Source organism: Zootoca vivipara, chromosome 9 (genome assembly GCF_965207765.1).
Source record: "Zootoca vivipara chromosome 9, rZooViv2.hap1.1, whole genome shotgun sequence".
Classification (NCBI taxonomy): Eukaryota; Metazoa; Chordata; class Lepidosauria; order Squamata; family Lacertidae; genus Zootoca; species Zootoca vivipara.
The window spans coordinates 7,397,624-7,425,066 of NC_142592.1; the positions used below are offsets into that span (position 1 = coordinate 7,397,624).

The following is a 27,443-nucleotide window of genomic DNA, read 5'->3' on the forward strand; positions in this document are numbered from 1 at the left end:
CTATATGACATCCTTTTATATATTTGAACATGGCTATCATATCACCCCTTAACCTTCTATTCTCCAGGCTAAACATACCCAGGTCCCTAAGCCGTTCCTCATAAGGCATCGTTTCCAGGCCTTTGACCATTTTGGTTGCCCTCCTCTGGACACGTTCCAGCTTGTCAGTATCCTTGAACTGTGGTGCCCAGAACTGGACACAGTACTCCAGGTGAGGTCTGACCAGAGCAGAATACAGTGGTACTATTAGTTCCCTTGATCTAGATGCTATACTCCTACTGATGCAGCCCAGAATTGCATTGGCTTTTTCAGCTCCGGCATCACACTGTTGACTCATGTCAAGTTTGCGATCTACCAAGACTCCTATATCCTTTTCACATGTACTGCTCTCAAGCCAGGTGTCACCCATCCTGTATTTGTGCCTTTCATATTTTTTTTGCCCAAGTGTAGTGCTTTACATTTCTCCTTGTTAAAATTCATCTTGTTTGCTTTGGCCCAGTTGTCTAATCTATTAAGGTCATTTTGAAGTGTGATCCTGTCCTCTGGGGTATTAGCCGCCACCCCCCAATTTGGTGTCATCTGCAAACTTGTTCAGGATGCCCTCAAGCCCAAGTCATTGATAAAGATGTTGAAGAAGACTGGGCCCAAGACAGAACCCTGTGGCATCCCACTAGTCACTTCTCTCCAAGATGAGGAGGAGCCATTGATGAGCACCCTTTGGGTTCGGTCAGTCAGCCAGTTACAAATCCACTGAATGGTAGCATTGTCTAGCCCGCATTTTACCAGCTTCTTTACAAGAATATCATGGGGCACCTTGTCAAAGGCCTTGCTGAAATCAAAATAGGCTACATCCACAGCGTTCCCTTCATCTACCAGGCTTGTAATTCTGTCAAAAAATGAGATCAGATTAGTCTGACATGACTTATATTTCAGAAACCCATGCTGACTTTTAGTGATCACAGCGCTCCTTTCTAGGTGCTCACAGACTGTTTGCTTAATGATCTGCTCTAGAATCTTTCCTGGTATTGATGTCAGGCTGACTGGGCGGTAATTGTTTGGGTCCTCTCTTTTCCCCTTTTTGAAAATAGGGACAACATTTGCCCTCCTCCAGTCTGCTGGGACTTCACCTGTTCTCCAGGAATTCTCAAAGATTGTTTCAGTTGTTCTGAAATCAACAGTTTCAGTTGTTCTGAAATCACCTCTGCTAGTTCTTTGAATACTCTTGGATGTAGTTCATCTGGCCCTTGAGACTTGAATACATCTAAACTAGCCAAGTATTCTTGTACTACCTCCTTACTTGTTCGGGGCTGTGTTTCCCCTGCTGAATCATCTGCTCCATATTCTTCAGGTCGGGCATTGTTTTCTTTTTTGGAGAAGACTGAGGCAAAGAAGGCATTGAGGAGTTCTGCCCTTTCTCTGTCCCCTGTTCGCATTTCACCATCTTCTCCTCTAAGTGATCCCACTGTTTCCTTGTTCTTCCTTTTGCTATGGACATACCCATAAAAGCCCTTTTTGTTGCTTTTAACCTCTCTAGTAAGCCTGAGTTCGTTCTGTGCTTTAGCTTTTCTGACAACCATCATGAACTCCCTTCCCTTTTAGTGTTACTGTCCATGGGATCTCACCCAGTGTTTCCCTAAGGTTTCTGAAGTCGGCTTTCTTAAAATCTAGAATTTGAGTCTTAGTATGCTTGGTTGCGCCTTTCCACTGTATAATAAACTCCAGAAGAGCATGATCATGAAAACTCAGATCCCATCTACCACTGAAATAATTCTTGCTCTCTGGTTCCTAAATAAGGTTGGGGTGAGGGGGAAGAGAAGGATCACACAGACATCATGTTTCCCCACCATACAAAATTATCCCTTTCCCCCCACGTTCCCGTGAGTATCCTCTAGACCGCAGTGAACCAAACGAATGATAAAATACCAAGAAAAAGTAAGTTTTGAGGAGGTATCATACAAACATTTTCCAACAAGGTCAAATGCACAGAAATCAGCCCAACATGTATACAGAATTCTTGTATCTCACACAAATTGATATACAAAAATATTCCAGAAATATGAATGTAATTATACAAACATATGCCACCCTACAAAAATAAATGGAAAAGACTCCACCTCAAATCCTTTACTTGCTTCATAGGGCTGCATCAAGGCACAAATCATCTCCTATTGTATTCTTCCGCAAATGAGGGAAGCAAGGCCAGCAGCATTTCATCCTAACACTTTCATCTTCCTTTCAATCCAGATACAATTAAACACTAATAAAGTTCTTCCAAATAATCCTGGGGTTGATTGGAAGCAAGTCACTGGCCAAGCAAACCAGGCATGTACACTAATGATTTCTTGATTATTTTGATCTACAGCCTAACAGGGCTGTCAATTGTTCAAATGAAGCAAGATTAATTTTCGAGGGCATGACTTGTCAGTTGCGAGGTCAGATCTAGTGCATGAAAAGGACTCAAACAAGAGTAAACATTTCAGATATCAACATGTTCTTAAGTGGGATAGTTGCACTATTGGGAGTTTTCCAGAACAACAGAACCAAGAGAAATTGTGTGCCTAGGAAATCCAAATTCCAACTTAATAAAGAACTGGAGCAGGTGATGGCAAAACAGAAAAAATGTGCCAAAGGCAGCTATGGAAACTGGGTTCGAGTGGATAAGGACAAAGGGGGGGGGGGACTGCATCCACCGGCTAGGCAGTGAAACATTTCACCTTTCCACCCCGTGGCAAAATATCCCACCCAATATTTGCTTTCTGTGCAACACATTTTCATCAACCTATTTCCAGATATGTCTCCATGGTCATAACAGAGACTCTTGTGGGGAAATGGAAGCAGAGGGTAAGAATGCCAAATTCTGTGTCTACACGAAAATCCATGCTTAAACAGTGACTGCCATGTGTCACTTGCAGTACACACAGCCCAAGGTTTCTGTTGTAGCATGGAAGAAATGCCAGTTTTCACAGCATTTGATCCAGGTTTACATACTCTCACTGTGCATGGCTGCAGGAAGAGTCTCCCCCGCCCCCCACCTGCACACATAACTTTACTAGGTAATGTCTCGCCATATATTACGACTGGGACCTTGTGATGCAAGCAACTCTGCATTAATAGTATATAACGCTTGAACAATATTTTTTCTGTACCATACTATAATCTGGACTTCTCATTTATATTCGGTGAGATCCAACTAAGTAATACCCACAGCAGACCTAACTGAAATAAACAGATTTAAGTCCACCGAGTTCAGTGGGTCTACTCTAAGTATGACTGATATTGGATAGCTTAAAACAAACTCTTATTCTTAGATTAGGGCACTGAGGATGCAAGTGATGCATACCTTCCTTTTTGCAGCTAAGCCTAGAGAGATACAGAGTCATCTCTAGTGGTATTATTAGGCTTACTATTCACAATCCATAGCTTAAATCTCATCTCCGGTGTCAGTGATGCCCATACAAATTCAGTAGGCAGAAGCAAACCTGAAGGATATCAGCATATTCTGTATAGCAACATAAACTTGCTGATGCAAAGTTAACTAAATACACTGCAAGTAACATTCATTTAATGGTAGATATATTATTAGACATTACTTCTCTCTTATATAGCTAGAAAGTTCAATTAGTTTTTTAAATAAATAAATAAATACAATTATCATTATCCCTTATGAGCTGCAAACATCACACACTAAGAGAAAATTATTGAAAAATAAAGAAATCGTTCAAAGATTAAACAAATTTGATAGAAGAACATCTGAAGGCCTTATCTGGGATCTTTAAAAGCCGTTTGCATGTATTGTACTCAATAGCTTGCATTTCAAGCTTTAATTTAAAAACAAAGCCAAGTCCGACCAACCCAAGAGTTACAAAAAATGTGAAAAACCTTTGAGCTCTCCACAATTCTTCATCACGGAAGATGTTAGGCAAAGCAAGAGGTGAGAGGACATTTTCTGACATGTAGGCATAATTAAGTAAGCAGCAAAATATAAATCTCAGAAAAAGTTTTCTGTTCTAATCTGTTCTCAAGTTGTGAATTTACATGGGCACCATGATAAAAGCAGCAGCACATGGCAAGGCAGTCAACAGGGAAGATTCTGTTGTTGTTGTTAATTTCTATACCACCCTTAATCCTCGTACCATAGGGTGGTTTACAATATAAAAATACAAAAATGCCATAGGAACAAACAAAAACAAACAAAAATGCCATAGTAATAAACAAGAACAACAACCCCACACAAAGTTTAGAAGGCCATAGATTGTTTACTTAGGAGAAGAGAAATGTTTTTGCCTGCCGCCTAAAGATATGTAATGAAGGCGCCAGGCAAGCCTCCCTAGGGAGAGCATTCCACAAGCAGGGAGCCACGGCAAAAAAATAATAATGGCCTATTCTTGTGTTGCCACCCTCCAGACCTCTCATGAAGAAGGCACACAAAGAAAGGTCTCTGATGTTGATTGCATGGTCCAGATCGATTCATATGGAGAGAGGCGGTCCTTGAAATATTGCAGTCCTGAGCTGTTTAAGGCTTCATAGGTCAAAACCAGCACTCTGAATAGGCAACAGATGGTCTTTCTAAAAGGCTTCTTTCTAAAACATTAATCATCTACTAGGAGGGAGACCAGGAGGGTGGTTGGACTCAAGCATGTGTACCCCAATCTTTCCCATTCAACAAGTAACCAATATCGCTGTGGATTTAAGACTAGTGTGGAAAAAGACAGAAAATCCCTAGCCCTCAACAAGCCAAACATCAGACCAGGGCTAAGAAAAGCTTCTGTGCTCCAGCCCTTGTCAGTCATTCTCTTAGAAGCAAAGGGGCAGCAATAAGCACACAACTTCCAGCCTGAAAGCATAACAATCAGTTCTCATGTTATGATTCAATATAGTCATACTAATGCAAGCAAAATGAACTGGTGAACCCCTTTTCACCAGTAAGTGTTCAATGAGTTGATCTGTTCTACTTCACCATACTTAAAGAGCAAAGTTTTATTCATCTGCTTTTGAAAGAAAGCAAAATGTATTTTTACCTGAGTCTCCATTCCTTGCTCCAGCAACCGCTTAGCCTGGTTTTCTACCTCGAGTCGAGCTCTTGCCATAAAAAGCAGTTCGTTTTCAATTACTTCTATTCCAGAGAGATCTACTCCTTGGGAAAGGTAATCTATAAGAGCAAGGACATTTTTATATATTATTAGAAAACTCAAATAGCAACGATAATGAAAAACATTAAATCTGCTATGTATTGTTTCCCGTCGCATTTTCCTGCATAGAACCTGACATCAGTATGCATTCCCAGGGTTTATGGAAGAAAAGCCACTCATCAGTATGTGAATATCCCAACAGCAAAAATTGTGCACTTATTTCTTAGCTTTTCACTACGAAAAGGAACTGTAAGTAAGTGTTCCAATGGTAGTACAGTAAAAGTGGGCTGGGTCCATTCACAGAAGGGATGTTTTAACCAGCCGCACTAGTTTATCCATTGCCTTGTGCAGGCCTAGGCAAACTTGGTCCTCCGTATGTTTTTTGGGACTACAACTCCCATGACCCCTAGCTAACAGGACCAGTTGTCAGGGATGATGGGAATTGTAGTCCCAAAACATCTGGAGGGTTGAGTTTCCCTATGCCTGGCCTTGCGGGACATCTTCGAGAGAAGAAAAGGCTAAGGAGTAAACCCTACACACAAATTCAAAGTGGATGAAAAAGGTTCCTCATCCCAGTATATGGGAAATGAAAACAATTTTAATTTAAATGTCCATGCAGCAATATAAATCAGAAGCGTCCTTGCAGTTGCAAATCATGATGCATGTTGACTTGACCTGCAGTCTTGCAGCTGTTGTAATGCATGCACAAATCCCACTGAAAAACCACCTTGTCTTACACATGTTAAACTGTCACACAACTGCAATCAATGTTCTAGAAAGAAAAACAGCAACAAATCTTTGGCTGAATCATTGTAAATGTTACTAGCACCTTGTACATGCCAAGTTTCTTTGTTAGAGCCATTTTAAAAAAAAGTTTCCTTCAATAAACAATTCCATATTCATGTTTTCAAAGGTCTCTCATAAAAACAGCACAGCCTCGTCCACTAAGCTCCCACAAGATTTACCAGTACTTTGTTTTTATGCACTAGGGCTTGTTTTTGTCCAGAAAAAAAATGGCCATAAATGCAAAAAAAATCAGAGTGGTATCTTGAGATTTTTTTTTTAAAAAAATAAGCTATCAATTTTACATTTCAAAATAAACATTTTACAAACTTTAAGATATCCAGTGACCAGCCTTCTTCTCCTTCCATGGTTCATTTTACATACTTTCCTGCATATTTTACTGTAACCATTCAAATCAGTTTTCCACTTTTACAGTAATCAAATATTATTTAATCTGTTGAATTTATCTTAGTGCTGCCAGTGTTTTCAGCTGTATAGAGATATTTTCCATATATTCAATAAATGTTTTCCACTCCTTAAATATATGTTCTTGCTCTCTTATTCTGTGTGTTAAATCTGCAAGTTCTGCATATTCTGTCAACTTAAGTTGCCAAGCCTCTTTAGTTGGGAGCCCCTTTGGGGGCTAACAAAACACGGGCCACAGTTGTTGCATACATAAATAACCTTTTCTGACACCTAGGAATTTCAGTCTGGGTTATTCCCAACAAAAAAGACCCTGGTGTTTTGTTTTAAGTGTAGTTTTAAACATTTTTTTCAATTCAAAATAAATCATTTCCCAAAATACGGTACCTTTACCTTTTTACATGTCCACCACGTGTGAAAAAAAGGCCCCCTCTGCTTCTTTACACTTCCATCACGTATCTGATTCTGTTTTATAAATCTTAGCCAACCTACTCAGAGTTAAATACCATCTATGAATCATTTTCAAATAGTTCTATTTCAATGAATAAAGTAAAGGTAAAGGTAAAGGGACCCCTGACCATTAGGTCTAGTCGTGACCGACTCTGGGGTTGTGTGCTCATCTTGCATTATTGGCTGAGGGAGCCGGCGTACAACTTCCAGGTCATGTGGCCAGCATGACAAAGCCGCTTCTGGCAAACCAGAGCAGCACATGGAAACGCCGTTCACCTTCCTGCTGTAGCGGTTCCTATTTATCTACTTGCATTTTGACGTGCTTTCGAACTGCTAGGTTGGCAGGAGCTGGGACCAAGCAACGGGAACTCACCCCGTCACAGGGATTCGAACCGCCGACCTTCTGATCAGCAAGCCCTAGGCTCAGTGGTTTAACCACAGCGCCACCTTCAGGTCGTGTTTCCAAAGTTTCTCCCAGAGATTAAGATCCATATTGTATCCTATATCTATTGCCCAATGTGTTATTGAAGCTTTAACAAGCTCATCTTTTGTTTCCTATTCTAATAAAAAATAATACATTTTAGACAGAGGTTTATCCTCATTTTGTAAGTTCCCCCCCCCCCAAATTGTGAGTTTTAGTACAGAAACCCATTCTATCTAATTTAAACATATCTGGTGATATTGCAACCAATCCATAACTTGACTCCTTAAGTTTTCCATTGATTTCAGTCTGGTCCCATCTCCCCCAACACACACACACACTCCATAAAATCCAGCAGTTCCCAATGTCTATTCCCAATGTCTATCCATATTAACTCTCTTAATTGTAATTGCTTCAATGGGAGATAGCCACAAATGTGTTCTTTCTTTCCAGCAGACTTTTATTTTTATCCCAGACTCTATACAGATTATTCCTAAGAACGTGGTTCATAAAACTCTTATGGATTTTAGCCTTCCAATACGAAAAACATGCATGTCAGCCGAATTTTAAATCATGACCTAAGTCTAAAATGTCTGCATTGCCCAATACAATCCATTCTTTTAACAAACACAAACAAGCTGCCTCGTAATACAATTGCAAATCTAGCAAGGCAAAGCCTTCTCTTTCTTTTGTATCTATCATAATTTTATGTTTAATTATTGGCTTTTTCACCTGCCAGATGAATTTAGAGATATTTTTCCCCATTCTTTGAAGCAGCTTAGATTATTTACAACTAGGATTGATTGGAATAAAAACAGCATCCTGGGGAATATATTCATTTTAATGGCTGAAATTCTACCATAAGGGAGAGTTTCATTCTCCCCCATATCTCCAACTCTTTCTTAACCTCTTTCCACAGTTTAATATAACGCACAGTGAGAAATTCCATACCCAATTCTCCACTTTGATTCTAGATGGAAATATTATGATCCAGCATTTGGAGCTTGAAAATAATTTCCCCTTGCTCAACACTGCTTAAATGGATGATAACTGAATATTGCCTGTTGCTCTGAAGGCACTGAAGTGCATCATAGAGGATAGAGTAAATAGCCTTTACACTGAAGACAGTGAGTAGCACCTCTCTGCAGAAACACGTTACAGCTACATTTCTTCATACTGCAGATAATATTCTTCACACCATAATATGCCATTAAAAATATATTAGTCACTCCATCTGTGCCTTCCCTGAATATTAAAACTGTGTACTTCACCAGACGGAATAAACTTCAAAATTTGTGTCACCTTCTGCAAATAGATAGTGTGCCTCTACAACCACAACAAAACCATAATCTGCCTCCCAATCAATGCCATCTACTGGGGGTGGGGTAGACACCAATGACCATATATTTTCAGTATTAAAGGAAGAGTAATGTTTGTGCGTATGTGTCCTGAGCACATCCAGCCCCAGGAGGAGAAATGGCTGGTAATTTAATTCTTTATTGACAAAGCACACACTTATGGGAGCTCCCAAAGTGCACAGAATACGCGCGCACACTTTTGGCGACTAAGTAGCCGGCAGCTCCTCGCCAGGCTTGCGATCTGAGCTGGATTGTTGGCGCAACAGTATAACCAAGCTTCCATCCAAACTTAAGTACCCTCCTCTGATGATGGGCTGCACAAGCAACCTGCAACTTCTCCTACACAGAAGTTGCCACAGTGCCTGTCTCTTCAAGGCCCTCCTGATTCCGGGGGACAATGGGAGGATGAGACAGAGGGGGTTCTGCCCCAACTCTTCTCAGGCACCGCCTCCTCCTCCTCGACTTCTGACAAGTCCTGCCCTTCCTCCAGTCTTGGCTCCTGCCCCGCGTCCTGCCCCCCACCCCATCTCTTCCTGCCCATACAACTTCCCTTCCTCCAGCCCTGCCTTCTGCCTCATGGGAGGCACAAAACCCCATAAATCACTGCCCCCATCCCCTGGGTCAGCATCAGGCCATGCAACCTCTTTCACACACTCCTTGGCAAAGAGAGAAAGCAAAGATCTAAGATCTCTGTCTTCCTTTCTGAAGACCTAATAGGGACATAAGAAAAGCCTGTTGGACCAGGCCAAGCATTTAGCCCAGCATTCTGTTCTCAAAGCGGCCACCTGCCTGCATGTTGGACATCATCATCATTTTATTATTGATATCCCACCAATCCGGCTGGGGTGCCCCAGCCACTCTGGGCAGTTTCCAACACATATAAAAACAGAATACAACAACACCAAACATTAACAACTTCCTGGTTTGTTTATTTTTTTGCAGTTTACTTAGGGTTTCACTGCAAAATCTTCCGATGAACTGAAGATGAGAAAAGTAAAAAAAAATGACTAAAAACAGAATGAATTGAAGTATCCCATACAGTCATACCTCGGGTTACATGCGCTTCAGGTTGTGTCTTTTCAGGTTGCGTCCCACGCCGAACTCAGAAGTACCTGAACAGGTTACTTCCGGGTTTCGGCGCTTTGCACATGCGCAGAAGCGCCGATTTGCGACCCGTGCGTGCGCAGACGTGGCACTCCTGCATGGATCACGTTCGCAACCCGAGAGTCCACTGTACTAGATTCCACACTGCACATCTTGCATTCTGCCGGGCTTGCATTGTGAATGCTGGTTTTCACTGAAATCATGGGTGCGAGCTTTAAACTATGACAACTGACATTTCTTTTTTTTTTTTTTTTTTTTTTTTTTTTTTTTATAAACAAACCTTTATTTCGTATTTTATAATTACAAACGAGAACATAAAACATATACCATAAATCATAAATTATATATCAAAGTTACATAACAAAATCATAAAGCATAAATCAATGAAGTAGAAAAAGAAGTAGAAGAGAAAAAAGAGAAAAAAAAAAAAAAAAAAAAAAAAAGAAAAAAAAAGAAAAAAAAGAAGAAGAAAAAGAAGAAAAAAAGGAGTATAGCATATATATATACTCCCGTGCATATGTAATATGTGTGCATACACACATACATATACATACCAGGTAAAAAACAACACTTACATAAACATAGAAATATAATACAGATTAAAAAAGAAAAAGAAAAAAGGGAAAAAAAAACAAAAACATATTTCCTATTGTTTGAACATTGCTTCCCTTTATCAGTTCTACCTTGTCCTGCTTTATCTCTATCCCCGCATTATCTACCAATTTAACATTTCCTCCATTAATTACCCATTTGTTATTCATCCTATATGTATTTTACTCAAAGCATATCACCAAACTTGTCTTTATTTTCTCTTTTTTAAGATACTCTTCAACATATTTCCATTCTGCTTTACTTTTCTGTATCGGGATATCTCTAATTGCTGCTGTCATCTTTGCTAAGTTCATGAATTCCACTAATTTTACTTGCCATTCACCAATTGTTGGTACTTTCTCTCCTTTCCAGTTCTTTGCTATGAGAAGGCGAGCTGCAGCACATGCATATAATAATATATTTTTCCTATCGTTAGGGAAATTATCTGGCACCATACTCAATAACATTATCTCTGGTTTTTTCTCAAATGTAAACTTAAGCATCTTTTTTAATTTTTCATACACATTGTTCCAGAATTCATGTATTTTATCACACAGCCACCAGCAATGGTAATAATTTCCTAATTTCTTTTTGCATTTCCAACATTCTTTCGAGTTAGTTTTATAAATTTTTGCTATCTTTTCCGGTGTGAGATGCCACCTGTATATTATCTTCATCATGTTCTCTTTTATATTTGAACAAGCTGTAAATTTCATGCCTTCCCTCCACAAATTATCCCATTGCTTTCTGAATATCGGTCTTCCTAAATCTTGTGCCCACCTTATCATTGTACATTTGACTTCTTCATCTTTCAATTCCCACTCTAACAAGTGGCTGTATAATTTTGCTAATAGTTTACTTTCATTATCTAACAAGATCTCCTGTAATTTAGATTTGTTATCTATAAAACCAATTTCCCTGTGCTTGTTTAAAAGACTCTGCATCTGATGGTATTGCAGCCAACTCGAACACTTATCCTTAATCTCATAGTACGGTTTCAATATTAATTTCCCATTTTCCTTAATCAATAATTCTTGATAGGTTAGCCATCTTTTGTCATAAATTCTACTACATACGGCCGTCATCTCTAAAGGTGATGTCCACCAAGGCGTTTTCGATTCCAACAGGTGTTTATAATCCATCCAGATCTTTAATAATGCTTTTTTGAAAACGTGATCTGAGAATTCTTTGGGGTTTCCTCTCTTTTCGTTTAATAAATATGTGTGCCAGCCTGCTAAATTTCTAAACCCTTCCAAATCCAAAATTTCTTTATCTTCCAATTTTATCCAATCCTTGACCCAGCACAAGCCTGCCGCGGCATAATAGATCTTTAAGTCTGGGACTCCCCACCCCCCTCTTTCCTCAATGTCAGTAAGTAGCCTAAATTGAATCCTAGCTTTTTTCCCCTCCCATATAAATTTACTTAAATCCCTTCTCCAATTCTCAAAAACCTCTTTTTTATCTATAATAGGAAGCATTTGAGACATTTGAGTCTAAGAAGCATAGACAACTGACATTTCTTTTGCACTTCGGGCTCAGACAAAACTTGTTGGCACAAATTCCTTGTTTCATAAGCACAAGGAAATCAACTTCTCATCTCTCACTGACAAAATCAAATTGTCACACGTCTCATACTCTTATGGTTTGAAGTGACAAACAGACCAAGTTGTTTAAATGGGGCCAGGATGAAGCCTGGCAGAACACAGCCACTGAGCTGCCACCATCCTGCTGCTTATCCTGAGGCATGCTTTCGCTAATGGGGCTTCCCGCTGTGCACGATTTTCATTCGCATCCTGGGGCAAGTTTGCAACCAGGAGCAGCTACTTCCGGGTTAGCAGAGCTCGTAACCTGAAGCGTTCGTAACCAGAGGTACCACTGTATTGGATGTTGAGAGTCAAATGCACATGCAAGCACTATTATGAAGACCAGATTGAAATGCATAATAGCTTTCATTTATACAGGCATCTAATTATAAGGAGAATTTGAATTATAGCTATCAAGTTAATGATTTATTCTTTATATATCAGGTCGTCAAATGCCGTTTCATCATAAAATACTTTTTATGATACTCACAGAACAGGAAAGCGTTATCAATAAAAGCAGCTAATGCTTTTGAAATAGTTGTTCTGGTTTCCATGACTGAACATTTCACTGGAAACAAGGGCATTCTAATACCAGCTCTCTCCTCCCACCAACTCATCCTATGGTCTTGGGCATGTCACTCCTCTTCTCCTTGCTTGTTGAAGGTGTTCTGTCTTTAAAACAGGAAGGGCCTATGGTGCATTACAGTAAACAAATAAGAAGGATGTTCTTTCTGGACTAGAGATTAAAGCAAAATGTGAACAATAAGGACAAACCTCAGCCTTGATGGTTTCTTCCCACCTTTGGAACCCCACACTCCTTGAGGTTCAAATCAGGTGGGAATTCAGGAGAAATATGAATTGCAGAATTAGGGATTTCCAGTATTGCCTAGTGGACACTACTGTGAAGGTACAGCTTTCACGATGCTGTAAAGTGTGCTGGTCGTAGCAGCAGCCACCCTTTAAGAGTGTCAGAGGCTGCATCTCCAGGTCTGCCTGGACCAGGAGCCCTTTTAGACTACTCATCTTCTAAAGCCTAACCTGGGCCATCACATATGTATCAAGGTAGGCCAGAAAAACAATCAAGTAAATAAGGCATGGCATCACATTCGTTGTAGAACATTCACTTTGTCCTGCAAGCTGAGTAATAAGATTCCCCCCTTTTGTTTAATTCTATTTTGGTATGCACAAATAAAAGTATCCAGCTTCAGTTTAACTGACCTTGAAACATTTTCAGGAATGTTTAAAACAATCAGTTTTCTAATGAAAGGGACATCTATCTAAATTCATTCCTAAAGGAACACATCCAATAAGACACTTACTGAGATTTATTCCAATGGGCTTTGCGGCCTGAAAGCTCCAAGTTATCTAGCAGTAATTTAGGGGAAGTTTCCTGAAAACAAGAGGGCATCAGCAACATATAAGGGCATTTTTTTTGAAAAATGGATTGCCAAATTTTTCTGGTCATGCATTTGGAGGGTTGCCTGGTGATGCAGATGAATACCAGCAACACTGCCAAATACCACCCATGGTTGACTGGGGAAGGTATGGAACCTCTAGCCATGATTGGAGGGTGATTGTTAATTAAGTGTACCTGGGAAGATTCACTCTACTGGTAAGCCAAAACTGTAGATGGTATCTGTGAAGGAACTCCCAACAGAATCTATTAAAAGCCTTCCATGAACCCAGCAATGGTACCTGTGGAGAAACCTCTTGTTCTGCCGCTGCTGTCATATTCAGAAGAAGCCTATGACTGTTTGCCCTTTGACACTCCATACCTAAGTCCTACCCAAGCAGGGTGCAGCATGATAGTGGTTCATATACTTAAGGAATTCCATGTTGCAATTTTTTAAAAAAACACCAAAACTGAGGAGATAATTCAACTCTAACTCGCACCTCCATATGGTTTCCAGAGCAGAGAGATGCATGCCTCATTCATTACCTTGGGCTCTCAGAAACTGTCATGTCTCCCAGCAAGGCTTCTGATTACTTTTCTTCTTCTTTTTTAACGTGCTGTACAATAGCCACCAGGACCAAGGTTTTTCCCAGCCCTATTAGCTTTATGCTCTGTTCTATTTTTAGATGTGTTAAGGAAGATCTCAAAAGAAACTGTGCTGCACTTCAGATAGATGAGAAATTTCACACTGTACAAGGAGAATTTCCTTAGAAGAAAATCCATTGTTGTCCCTTCTTGTAAGACATTGTCCCCTTCGTATGGGTCTGAATAAAACTGCTTAAACAGTCCATTTATATTTTCAGGGTTTTTTTTTTTAACCTATAAGCTAAGTGCCTGTCAGCATGATCCCCAGACTCCCAGAACAATTGCCAGGTGTGTTTAATTAGGAAGGCTCCCCTGCAGAAACCTAGCTATACTTATCGAGATTACGTCTTCCTCTGTGTTGGACAGCAGATAAAAACAAGTTCCTGTTTCCCAACAGATCTGTATTTGCAATTTGAATCAGGTAGGTTCAATTCAGTATGTATTGAAATGTCCCTTATATGGTGGGCCGGGGGGGGGGAAGTACTGTATTGGGAAATAAAGTGGACCCTCGGGTTACGTTACCTTCGGATAACGTAATCTTTGGGTTGTGAGCATGGCAAGTTTGCCGCTTCATACATGCACAGAAGCGCTCTGCGGCGCCGTGCACAGAAGGGGTCCTCCAGTTACGAAATTTTTGGGATCCATTCATAACCGGAGGTACCACTGTATTTGGTGTAAATTAACAACCTATTCTGACCAAGACATCATTAGTTTTTTATCAGAAGATCTTCACCAGGGATCCCCAAACTTCGGCCCTCCAGATTTTTGGACTACAATTCCCATCTTCCCCAACCACTGGTCCTGTTAGCTAGGGATCATGGGAGTTGTAAGCCAAAACATCTGGAGGGCCGCAGTTTGGGGATGCCTGATCTTCACCTTTTTGTGACCCATAGAACAGGTCTGTCTGCTTTAGCTGCAAGGAAACACTGGGTGGGGAAAAGGGAAAGACCAGGATGCCTAGGGAGGAGCTTCTTAAACTGATAATAGAACTTTTGGGGATTTTGTTGTATTGCGATACTTTTTAAAATAGCATTATTTTATTTCACTGTAATTTGTTTAACAGAAATTATACATGGAAGCTACTTGAAAGTGACCGAGGCAATGGCTAGTATAAAAGTTGGCTGCTGATAATAATGATGAGGTTAGCTTGCCCTGCAATCAGTTTGTTTACAGCTAAATTACTTGGAAGCAGTTCATTTTGGGGTCAAGGGTATTCACCTAGCCACCTTTGATTTCTCCATTCTGATACAAAAAGCTCTTTAGCCCTAGTTTTTTCCTAGGAAAAAGGAAAGTAAATTATGTATCACCATCAATATGTCTTCATTGCATCCTGATAATAGCCAGGGAATCAGCCATTCAGCACCAGAAATTCCTGAACGCACAACATCACAGTATGAAGACATGCAGCGATGATGTATTGAAGTGTCAGAGAGGTTTTTTGCTCCACAGCAATGCTTCCCTGGTCAACAGAACACAGGCAGAAGCAACAGAACACAGGCAGAAATTAGAATGCGCCTTACAGAGGCTTGCAGAGTCTGCCTGCCAATGGGAATCTGGAGACAGTTTTCCAGGCACTGTGACAAAAAGGTGCAGTCTCTACTAATAAGAAGCATCAGCATCTCAGACATCCTAGATGTCATATGGACAAGTGCACGATAACCCATGTGATGGATCAGGTTCTACCCAGCACGTCTTTGTTTAGGAGTAAATCCGTAACTTAATCATCTCTCTTTTAAGACTGTGATATTTTGATACTTATAGGAAAGTATGGTATCCTCTCTTACTTGGCTAGACTTCGGCACCAAAAACTTGGCCTAAATCTTTTGCAACCAATTTACATTTAGTTTCGGCATTTGTTTTGTGTAAGGAATCAATGTCAACTCTCTTTTTATAGATATCTTAGTAGTTGCTTGTAGGCTGGAAAAAGCTTTCACGTTCCTTGTTAAATTTTTAAGGAGGAGCCTTCTTATGTTGCAAGAGGGTTAAATGCTGTATCAGAACATTATGGGCCCAGGATGTATACTGGGTTTACTCATCCAATTTTATTCTGTAGCATGCATCCAAGTGCAATTCTTTATTACCCAGTGACTCTTCTGATTCTCTGCAAAAGAAAAGAAACCTGAAATCTAAATTTATATGAAAGTACAAAACCAAAGATTGAAAAAGAAAACAAAAATTAAAACAAAACTCAGAGTAGGAACACCTCCAGAACTGAGGGTCCCATTCACTCTCCTATGACACAGGTTGGCCTCATGGAAAAGTCTCGCCTGAGATCCCCCCTATAATAGCATTGCTTAAAAGGTAAAGGTAAAGGGGCCCCTGACCATTAGGTCCAGTCGTGACCGACTCTGGGGTTGCATGCTCATCTCGCATTATTGGCCGAGGGAGCCGGCGTATAGCTTCCAGGTCATGTGGCCAGCATGACAAAGCCACTTCTGGCAAACCAGAGCAGCACATGGAAACGCCGTTTACCTTCCTGCTGTAGCGGTTCCTATTTATCTTCTTGCACTTTGACGTGCTTTTGAACTGCTAGGTTGGCAGGAGCTGGGACCAAGCAATGGGAGCTCACCCCGTCACAGGGATTCGAACCGCCGACCTTCTGATCAGCAAGCCCTAGGCTCAGTGGTTTAACCACAGCGCCACCTGGGTCCCTAATAGCATTGCTTACTTCTACACAAAAGGTTCCAGCAGGCACCAAAGAATCAGTGCATGGCAACCTATTAGTATCATAATGCTCTCAACAAGACAAGGGAAATGGGGAGAAGTGAAGATGGGTAGCCGCCCGACCTCACTCTCCAACCCTTCTGCCAAGCACCTGTAGCAGATACCAAATCTAACCCTTAGATTGAAAGAGAAAAGTCAGAAGGAACACTCACATGCTATCATACTAATCTGTCAATTGCAAGTAATGTCTTACATTGCTGAAAACAGCATTTTCACATTTACATTACACTCCTTTTCACATGCATGAATATTATAGGCTAAAGCAGGCTTCCTCAATCTCGGACCTCCAGATGTTTTGAGACTACAGTTCCCATCATCCCTGACCACTGGTCCTGCTAGCTAGGGATCATGGGTGTTGTAGGCCAAAAACATCTGGAGGGCTGAGGTGGAGGAAGCCTGAGCTAAAGCAAGATGTAGCAAACTCTAGAGTTAGCAGCATTCATAATCTGCAGTCTGGGAAAGGGACAAGACTTTAGGTCTCTTGGGGGGAAAGTATTTTCGTAATTAAAATTACAAATTCTTGATGTGCTAACACTAAACAGATTTTTAAACCCAACAGTGGAGTTGCTGCTTAATTATCTATACACATTTTAAAGCAACATTTCAAAAAGGCAACATAACAGGCTTAGCCGGAGGAGATAAAACCAAAATCAACAACAGGTTGTGCAGCAAAAATTTCTGAGTTGGCAACTATCCCTCCCCCCAAAAAAACTTGCCACTTTGTCCTTCCACTTATCACAGTCATAGCCTCAAATGACACTTTTGAAGACTGCAGTGGAAGGGGTGGGGGGTTAAGTGAAAAACAAAAAGATGACACTGAAAAAAAATCTACCAGCAACGAATTGTATTAGTTTTGAACTAGCGGTAGGAAACACTTCTGCAAGGGCATCCAATTTTTGACAATTCCCCCAACTCAGCCTTCTGCGCCCCTCGAAAAGCTATTTCTGACAATTAGCAGTCCCCACCCCCCACCGCAGAACAGGATATGGCACAAGTGAGGATCTGTTTAAAGTCTAAAGGTGGCCTTCCCTTCTGGCCAGGGCAGAGCAGCGCCAAGGGCAAAAGTGACAGGAGAGATCAATGGATGCAAGGGCAGTGTGTTAGTTTCTGCACACAAACAAACACACACAATCTGGGCAATCGAGGGGCACAGGCAAAAACACTTCAGAGGGGTACAAACCAGGGCTAATGAGCGGTGGAAATGTGAGAAGGAAAGGTGGCCAGAGGAGAGTCCAAAGGATCAGACAGAAAGGCCTGGAGGACCACATGTGGGCTGAGTGGACCCCCTGAGTGGAAAAGCTTTCTGCTAAAAGGACATTGGATACAATCCATTGTGCACAGGCTTACATTTCCATGAGCAGCACCTTTTCTAATAGATAACTGCATTATTCTGAGATCTTACTAGCGACAGGTTGCCAAAATTCAGGGTATTTCTGGATGAGACTGTTCATTCACTTGGGGGACTGCTATTGTTGCTAAGGGTTCCCAGCAGTTTTGGATCTGTACACAAAGTGCAGTACTGTACCCTTCCCCACCTCAAAAACACATTTGCTTCTTAAAGTGTATAGTGTCTGTTGGAGATATGAGAGAGGAAGGACATCCAATGCTCTTTTATAATGTGGGGGGGAGGCATAATAGGGTTGGGGTTTGTTTCTATTTTGATTATGTACTTTGTGTTTTTATATTGTGATTTTATGTTGTAACTGCCCTGAGATTTGTGGGTTTAGGGCAGTATACAAATTTGAATGATAATGATGATGGCACCTTTTGGCTGATGTCCACTAATGATGGGCTACAAAACCAACTTCCCAAATGTTGCCCAGTTTTTGATCTTTTTTATTTATTTAAACAATGCCGTGGGCTTCATCCCGCTAGTGTGCTTTTGACAAATCTCTCTACCTTGCAAACTTCCCCTGCAGCAGCTTTAGAGGCAGGAAGAAGGGTGCATATTATTTTCTCTAGGAAGGCTATGGAGACTGTCTAAATTGCCACCTAGTCAAGGCTACCACTAGCCTAAGAGGAAACCATGAAAATCAAACTAAACCACTAATGCTACAATCCCATTATTATGAAAGTGGCTTAAAATAAGATAAAAGACACTAATTAGTGAACTTATTCCAATCTGTTATCCACTGTGGAATTTTCCACACACAACTGTAATAGCTTCACACTTTACAGCTTAGCTTACTTAGAACAAGATTCAGGTTTTTGAAGCCTGCCTTTGAGCTGGTGCACCACAATTTACTTCTGCTCTCAGATGATGACACATTGAATCATGGGTTATATCAATAAGGTGGCTAGACAGAGTCCTGGGGAAATAGCTCTTACTTGCAACTCCCCAATTCTTTCCTTCCTTCTGTATGAGGATTGCAGTTTGGGTAAAGAAAAAAATAAACATTACTGCTCCTGGCCAACTGGGGCTTCAAAATTCATGGAGCTATCATTTCTCACAGAGCCAGACATAGTATGTTCTCTCTCTCTCTCTCTCTCTCCCCACCTCAAAAGCTACTTGATTTGTGTGGGATCTTTGGCACTATGGACCAACAAGAGCCCAATCAGTCTTACTGTGTCACACTCCATACAAAGTGCATATTCTTTATGATTACAGAGCAGTTCTGATACTAAAAAATACAAGTATTTTTTTTTAAAAAAGGTACTCTTGAATGTTTTGTGGAAATCTATTGTGATTGATTGAGTCACATGTTTCTCTTGTTGAATTTCAAAGATTCAGTTTCCCATAACTACTGTAGAGTAGACTAGTAGGTCAACTACTGCATCCAGCCAAGGTGCAAGGTAGGGTATAGTCTTTCTTCCTTTCTTTCTCTGTAGGACCTCCAGGCTCTTCTCTGGGAATTGAAATGAATTAGGATCCAGCAGATCATAATTCAAGGCCCTATTCTGGCTACTGCTAGCAGTGGTAACATTTGATCTTTTCCCATTTCCATGGCTGTAGCAAGGAAACCACTCAATGGTAGAGGCAGAAAGAGGTCGGAAGACAGGTACCATATATTCCGGCGTATAAGACGACTGGCGTATAAGACGACCCCCAACTTTTCCAGTTAAAATATAGAGTTTGGGATATACTCGCCATATAAGAAATATGACCCGGCATATAAGACAACCCCCAACTTTTGAGAAGATTTTCCTGGGTTAAAAAGTAGTCTTATATGCAGGAATATACGGTACATCTGCTATATCCTTACCTGCTGCAGCAACAAGGATTCAGGGCTAGGTCTGCAATGCCCAGTGTGGAGAACATGTTTTGCACACCTAAGGTAGCTGGTGTAGTAGGGCTGATGTAATCCACTTAAGACCATGAAGAGCCATTGCCTGTCTGAGCAGAAAATACTGAGCTAGAGAGAGCTATGGGTTGACTCGGTATAAAGCGGGTCGAGGCACATTTTGTTTATATTTACTAGTGACTTCATAAACAGCATTCTCTAGGCAACGTTTGAATACACTGAATATAAAACAAGATTAGAAACACAAAAGCAGGATCCAAACCCAACATAAAAAGAATGCCACCCGCAACATATCATTTAATACATAAAAGAGCCAAAAGCACCTCACAAGTGAAAAGGACTAAGACAATACTAAAATCTTTGCCTGGCTGCTAGCAAGACACTGATGTAGGTAGCAAATAAGCTTCTCTGCAGACAGTGTTTCACATACAAGCAGCCTAGAAGACCTTCTCCCTAGAAGACATTATCAACCCCTGACTCCTCTCCACGCCCCTGTCTCATAACTAAAAATCCTTTGAGACTATAAGGTAAAGGTAAAGGACACCTGAACGGGTAAGTCCAGTCAAAGGTGACTATGGTGGTGTGGCACTCATCTCGCTTTTCAGGCCGAGGGAGCCAGCGTTTGTCCACAAGACAGCTTTCTGGGTCATGTGGCTAGCAGAACTAAACCGCTTCTGGCCCAATGGGACAGACATCGTGATAAGTGCCAGAGTGCATGGAAACACCATTTACCTTCCCACTGCCGTGGTACCTACTTGCACTGGTGTGCTTCCAAATGGCTAGACTGGTAGAGGCTGGGACAGAGCAACGGGAGCTCACCCCATTACAGGGATTTGAACTGCTGACCCTCTGATCAGCAAGCCCAAGAGGCTCAGTGGTTTAGACCACAGCGCCACCCGCTCCCCTATAAATCACTGCTATAAGTAATGCCTGTTTGATGGCTAATAGATATTAAATTCTGGAAATAATGAGGGAAGAAATAGAGATGAGAGGCTGGTAGTTGAGAAAGTAGATATAATGCATGTGATTTTTAGAATCATGGGAAGGAAAAGGAAGACAGGGCAATGGAACAAGGAAGAAAACAACAGGCTGAGATAATCAAATAACACAAAACTAGAATGAGTATGCACAGCCTGGACTCCTCAAACAAGAGTCATACATAACATGTCATTTTCCACTTCAAATATTCCCTCTTCCAGATATTCTAGCAGCCTCTATTACTTGTTAATATCCCATGCCCACTAAGTTCCCACTCAAACTTCTGAAGAACATCTAAAGAATGCTTTGTTTAAGCATCTCAACAAAGCTTTTATATAAAACTACAGGTTGCAAATAGATATTACTCGGGACTTAATAAAGGCCCTTATGGAGCAGAAATATTTGTTCAACTCCAATACAGAGGCATTCTTCCTAAAATGATTCATATAAACATTAAAGTGAAGGCAGAGGGCTTATCTACACCTGTAAGACAGATTGCTACGTACCATCTATCCATAAAACTATAAACAGAAAATATGAAAATCTGTGTTATCCACTGCTTCAGTTTGGCTTAAAGCTAATACCATTTTTCCAGGAACTAGACAAAGATTGGGAATGGATCCATGCACATGTCAAGATTATAAACTGAACAGGCAATCTTCTACAAAAGATACATATGGCTGGATCCAAAACTCTGCAACTTTTACAAAATGCAACCTTGGGGACATTATTTGCGATTTGTACTATACAGCACTTGTGTAAAATCAGGAAAACCTCCCAGTTAAGATTTCCTTAGATGCAGTGAGTTGAGAGAGTAATAATTTACACATTTGTTTTGGTTACTCTAATTTAGTTTCTATTTAAAGCCTCCCATCTTCCCCCAGTTCAGTACTGTTTAATTAAAACAGTAATTAAAACAGAATTGCTCTAAAGAACCCATTAAAATGTTTTTTTTAAAACAAAGTAAGCAGTATTTAATATTTTAACAGGCTTTACTAGAAACATGTACGACTGACGGGAGACAATCAAGTAGTAGAAAACGACAATGGATACATTTTCTATCTCGCATTATAAGTGTACTAGATGCATTCATTGTTCACAGTATTCCTACCATCACCATTAGCTGTCAGTTGGATCTTCAAGAGAAGCTAGTTAAGCTTACTACACACACTTCCCTGGAAGTTAAGTCTCATTTAATTGAGTGGTGCATACTTCTGGCCAGTCATATATAGGATTGCACTACAACTAGCCATTACCAGTTTGCTAATATATGATAAAATAATACAGAGCCACAAGATTATTCAGTCACTGCTTGGCAGTACCTAAAACTGAGCCACGTAAGTACAGCCACAACAATTTAAAAACAGAAAGTACGAACTGCATCCAGACATAATTCTCTGGAGTGACTGCTAGTTGACAGCCAAAACATCTGTAGCTATGTGCCACTGAATGTTAGATAAAATATATTCCAAGTACAGATAGGATAAGAAGAAAGGAGGACAGAGACCATCAAATCAATCTCCTAATAAACAATATTCTTAAAGGTAAACGACTCTGGGGTTGCAGCGCTCATCTCGCTTTACTGGCCGAGGGAGCCGGCATACAGCTTCTGGGTCATGTGGCCAGCATGGCTAAGCTGCTTCTGACAAACCAGAGCAGTGCACGGAAACGCCATTTACCTTCCCGCCGGAACGCTACCTATTTATCTACTTGCACTTTGACGTGCTTTCGAACTGCTAGGTTGGCAGGAGCAGGGACCAAGCAACGGGAGCTCACCCCGTCACGGGGATTTGAACCGCTGACCTTCTGATCGGCAAGCCCTAGGCTCTGTGGTTTAACCCACAGCGCCACCTGCGTCCTTCTTACATGCAGTCATATTGTTTCTAACTGTATAAAACCCACAAATAACCTGCAATCGGATTTAAATAACAGAACTTAAATTTTAGGACATAACTGGACAACCTCTCTCTGCCTTTCCAAAAAGCAAAAGGAAGCACAGCAATGGGGAACCAATGTGTTATTCACATCTGCTTGATGGAAGTGAAAAAAACACCAAGAGGATAACATATTCTGAATAGAATTTGTAGCAACAGAAGCTGCCTCATACAGAGTCAGCCCACTGGTCCATGGAGGTTAGCATTGCCTCGACTGACTGACAGGAAATAGCTCTCCAGGGTTTCAGCCAGGTAGCAATATTTGGCTGGTGATACATTGTGATGTTGAAAACCTAACATCACCCAGCCCTATCTCTCACAAAACTATGGTTCATCCGGCCAACAGGCCAAGAAGTTATCCTGCTCCCATCAACTAGAAAAATAGCACTGGTTCTTGGTATTAAAAGCAATATTGTCAATTAACAATGCACAATCTGCTGGAGGGATTTGGGGATACATCTTGTATATAACACTGGTAAACAAGATGATGAGATTGAAAAGAGGTGGACTAGGTTTCAGAAATGTATTTCGCACAATTAGGTGACTGAACGCTAGGGGAGTGAATGGGGTAAGCAGGAAATATTTTAGAAGAGCATTCGTTACCCTTCACTGCCTTCCCCATTGTAGGGAACTGAGATGTAATAAACACTATGACCCGAGTTTTGTGTGAATCTGAGTGTTCTCCCACAGTTCTCCACAAAGCAGAAGGGCCCCATGGCAGGAAAATCAATGTGAAATTATTCCCTGATGGAAAGAAGATTTGAAAACTGTCATAATCAATCTCCGATACCCTCAAATAGGGAATGCTTTGAATCATTCATGCAAAATAAATAAATAATAATGACAATTTTTTAAAAATGCAACATTGGAAAACCTATTTATATGGGAAACAACCATGAACCCTTGTGGGACAATATACATGCTCAGTATTTTGTGCCATAGGATTCCAATTACCGTATTTTTCTGTGTATAAGACTAGGGTTTTTTTCCTTTAAAATAATGTAAAAAATTAGGGGGCATCTTATAAACGGATACATCTCCCCCCCCATTTTCTTAAATCTGAGTCTCCAAAAATCAGGGACGTCTTATACATGGTGGCGTCTTATAGATGGAAATACGGTATATCAGAGGATCTGGTACAAATAACAAAATCAAATTAGTACTACTGAGACTTAAGAGCAAATGATAAGCAATTCTAAGTGCTGTGGTCTAATTTTAGTATGACACGGGCAATGAAAGCTATTCTGCTGTTTTGATGACTGATTGTGGAGGACGAGCTTATTCATTCAATAGATGCTTCAGAAAGCAGGTGGTGAAAAAGAGTATTGAGGGACAAATAATGATTTGATTTGATTTTTGCTAGGAATACCAGAAGCTTGTATAAAGACATGTAAACAGAAACAAGAGATAAAATAATGTCATGGTTTGCATTACTAAAGTGTTTCAAACCCTCCAGTACAAAATGTTGCATGGGCACAGCACGAAGTATATATTTTATAAACAGAGAAATACGTAAAGGAAGGGCAGATTTTCCGGAGCTCTTGATAACGGGAGAACATCAGATATTTACTACCAGATTTTTAGAAGACATCTGAAGGCAGCCCTGTTTAGGGAGGCTTTTAACGTTTAGTAGATTATTGTACTTTATTTTTCCGTTGGAAGCTGCCCAGAGTGGCTGGGGAAACCCAGCCAGATGGGCGGGGTATTATTATTATTATTATTATTATTATTATTATTATTATTATTATATTAGCATTTTAAACTGAAATCCACAGGAAATAAGGCATATGGGGCTTTTATGCAGGGGACCTTAACAAAATTAAAAGGAAGGAAGGAAAAATTCTTCGAGAATTGGATATAAATTGTAAGCATGGTCTGAAGAAACGAAACCTGTTAGATTCCAGAAAGGTAGAGGCAGTAGTTCTCTCACAAGGGCAGACTTCACCATTTTTGGTTAGGAAAATAGAAAACCTGTTCCCTCTTCTAGGTTTGTTTTAGACAATCAGTTTGAAAACAGATTTCCACTGGGGAAGGAACCTACTAAAATTCAGACTAATAGGTCCAGAGGTCAGGGGTCCCCTTACATTTACCCTTACTGTCCAGTGATTTGAATCATGATTTAAATCGATTTGATTTAAATCAAATCCACCCTGATTCACACAGTACATAGTTGAACGATGAAGCTTGCTCCCAAGTGATGGCCACCATCTTGGATGTCTTTAAAAGAGGATTAGAGATGTTCTACCACCACTGGTAGGGAGACGCAGGTGGCGCTGTGGGTTAAACCACAGAGCCTAGGGCTTGCCGATCAGAAGGTCGGCGGTTTGAATCCCTGCGACGGAGTGAGCTCCCGTTGCTCAGTCCCAGCTCCTGCCAACCTAGCAGTTTGAAAGCACGTCAAAGTGCAAGCAGATAAATAGGTATCACTACAGCGGGAAGGTAAATGGAGTTTCTGTGTGCTGCTCTGGTTCGCCAGAAGCGGCTTTGTCATGCTTGCCACATGACCTGGAAGCTGTACGCCGGCTTCCTCAGCCAATAGCGCGAGATGAGCGCCGCAACCCCAAAGTCGGTCAAAACTGGACCTAATGGTCAGGGGTCCCTTTACCTTTACCTCCACTGTCAAGAGGCAGTATGCCTCCAGAAACCAGTCACAAATGGACAAAGTACTGTTGTGCTCATGTCTTGCTTACGGGCATTTGGTTGGCCACTGTGAGTTCAGGATGCTAGACTAGATGGACTACTGACTTGTAGTAGCATGCTCTTCTTATGTTCCTAGCGTACGTGTTGCAAAATTTCAGTTCAAAGTTCTGCCAGCAAGAATTCAATCTGAGCTGCTATTTCTGCCAATGCTTCTGCCCAATCTCTACTGATAGAGGCTGATCCGCCTCTATTTTTCCATACGTTTCCAGATATGCAGTCTTTTATTAGTCACGCTGAGTTTAATGAATCTGCCGTATCCTACTAAGCGCCATTTCGAAATAGTGTGAAGATAAACTTAAAACTCTGGGGAGAAATAGAGGGAAAAGAAATTTGTGAAGGGAGGATTTAAAGAGAAAACTGGATGTGCTTTAAATAGTTGCAGCATTCTTTTCTATCTCCAACACAGTTACTCCTCCACCACCACCCCACACAACAGATTTGTAATAAAATAAAATAAAATATTGTGAAGGCTGCAATGGCGATACCCACTAGTATTCCATCTCTGCAGCCTTTTCTTCTTCAGAAAAGATTTCATCTCCTTGGCTAGATTTATGTGAAATGTTATTGGGGGAAATAATTTACAAAGAACATTACCTATACAAATTAGAATATTTTGGGTTGTCATTTTAAGTAGATTTTGGAAAGTTGGTTGTTCACCAGGCATTGGGACATTTCATAACAAAATTTTGCTTGATGTTTCCAGAGATCAAGGAACAGGTTTTCAGCTGTTGCCACTTTGAATTAAGATGGCATTTCAAAACTACAGAGATTTTAACCATTGATTATAAAAGATCACCTTTTTGTTTGTTTCTTATCATTCCTATGCAACATTACGTAAAGGCCGCTAGCTGTTCTATAAATCTAACTTTGGCTCCTAAATGTGTAATAGTGTAACCATTTCCTTTTAAAATAGGAAAAGGAAAAAAAATCTTTGTCTGTGATGGGAGGTTTTCTGGAGCCACCACACTGGTATCCAAGTATCTGAACTGGCTAAGAAAGCACAGTTCAAGCCAGAAGTGGCCAAATGTGCATGTTACTCAAAGAGGGCATATACATTCCATACTAGGGCTGGGTAATATATTGATATATCATCCAAAATGGGTTTGACGTTCCTATTGTGGTATCAGTTTCGTAATTTTTGACCTGGCAATATACTTCAAATCATGATGTGTGTTAGGGCTTGGCGATATATCGTCCCAAACCGGCTTTAAGTCCATACCGTGATATTTGTTTCATAATTTTTTACCTGGCAATATTCCACAAATCATTATATGTGCGTGCGTGCTATGCAAAAATCACACTTTGGGAAAAACCATGAAGCCAGCCAATGCCTCTAAATAGCTCCATCCTTATTTCAGACATTTGATATATCAGTATATCGCGATGTTTAGCTGGTGATTTATCATGTTGAAAACCAGACATCGCCCAGCGCTATTCCTTCCTTTCCAAATGTTTGATCACATGAATGGGGTTGGGAAGGGCCTGCTTTCCCCCGGCCTCTGTCTTTTTGCACCACAAAGCAGAGGTGGGGCACCTCTGAATTGCAGTTAAGCAACCTATACATTGTTTAAATAAATTAATTAATCTCCATGCTGGAGAGAGAATCCAACGACAGCTACACAGCCCCGGTACTACAACTCTTCCAGAGAAAAGAACTACAGTACCTACTTTCTAGAATAATAAAAATAATTTTATTATTTATACCCTGGGCGGCGTACAGCACATAAACAATGGAAAAATTCTTGATGCGGGGAAAGCAGAACAGAGGAGAAACCTCTTCCCTCAAAATTACTTCACCGAGTATGAGCATCCTTATGGGGGGAAAGGTGGGAAATGTACTCAATACATGAGCAAATGATATAGATTTAAGGTATGTCTTCCTAACACCTGTTGCTTTTATACATGTGAATGGTGTCTAGAAATCAATAAACTTGCCTGAAGATGGTATCTGTCACCTTATATACCTGCCCATCTCTAGACTCAGA

The 27,443-nt window shown here is 40.6% G+C and overlaps 1 protein-coding gene across 2 annotated transcripts in view; it reads right to left on the reverse strand.

The window, feature by feature from the left end:
* Positions 1–27,443, reverse strand: part of COG5 (component of oligomeric golgi complex 5) — a 162,699-nt gene that overhangs the window by 85,520 nt on the left and 49,736 nt on the right. For both annotated transcript variants that reach the window (XM_088676684.1, XM_035127862.3), the window contains exon 7: positions 5,019–5,149. In XM_088676684.1, coding sequence (XP_088532810.1) covers positions 5,019–5,149 — 131 coding nt within the window. The remainder of the gene's footprint in view (positions 1–5,018; positions 5,150–27,443) is intronic.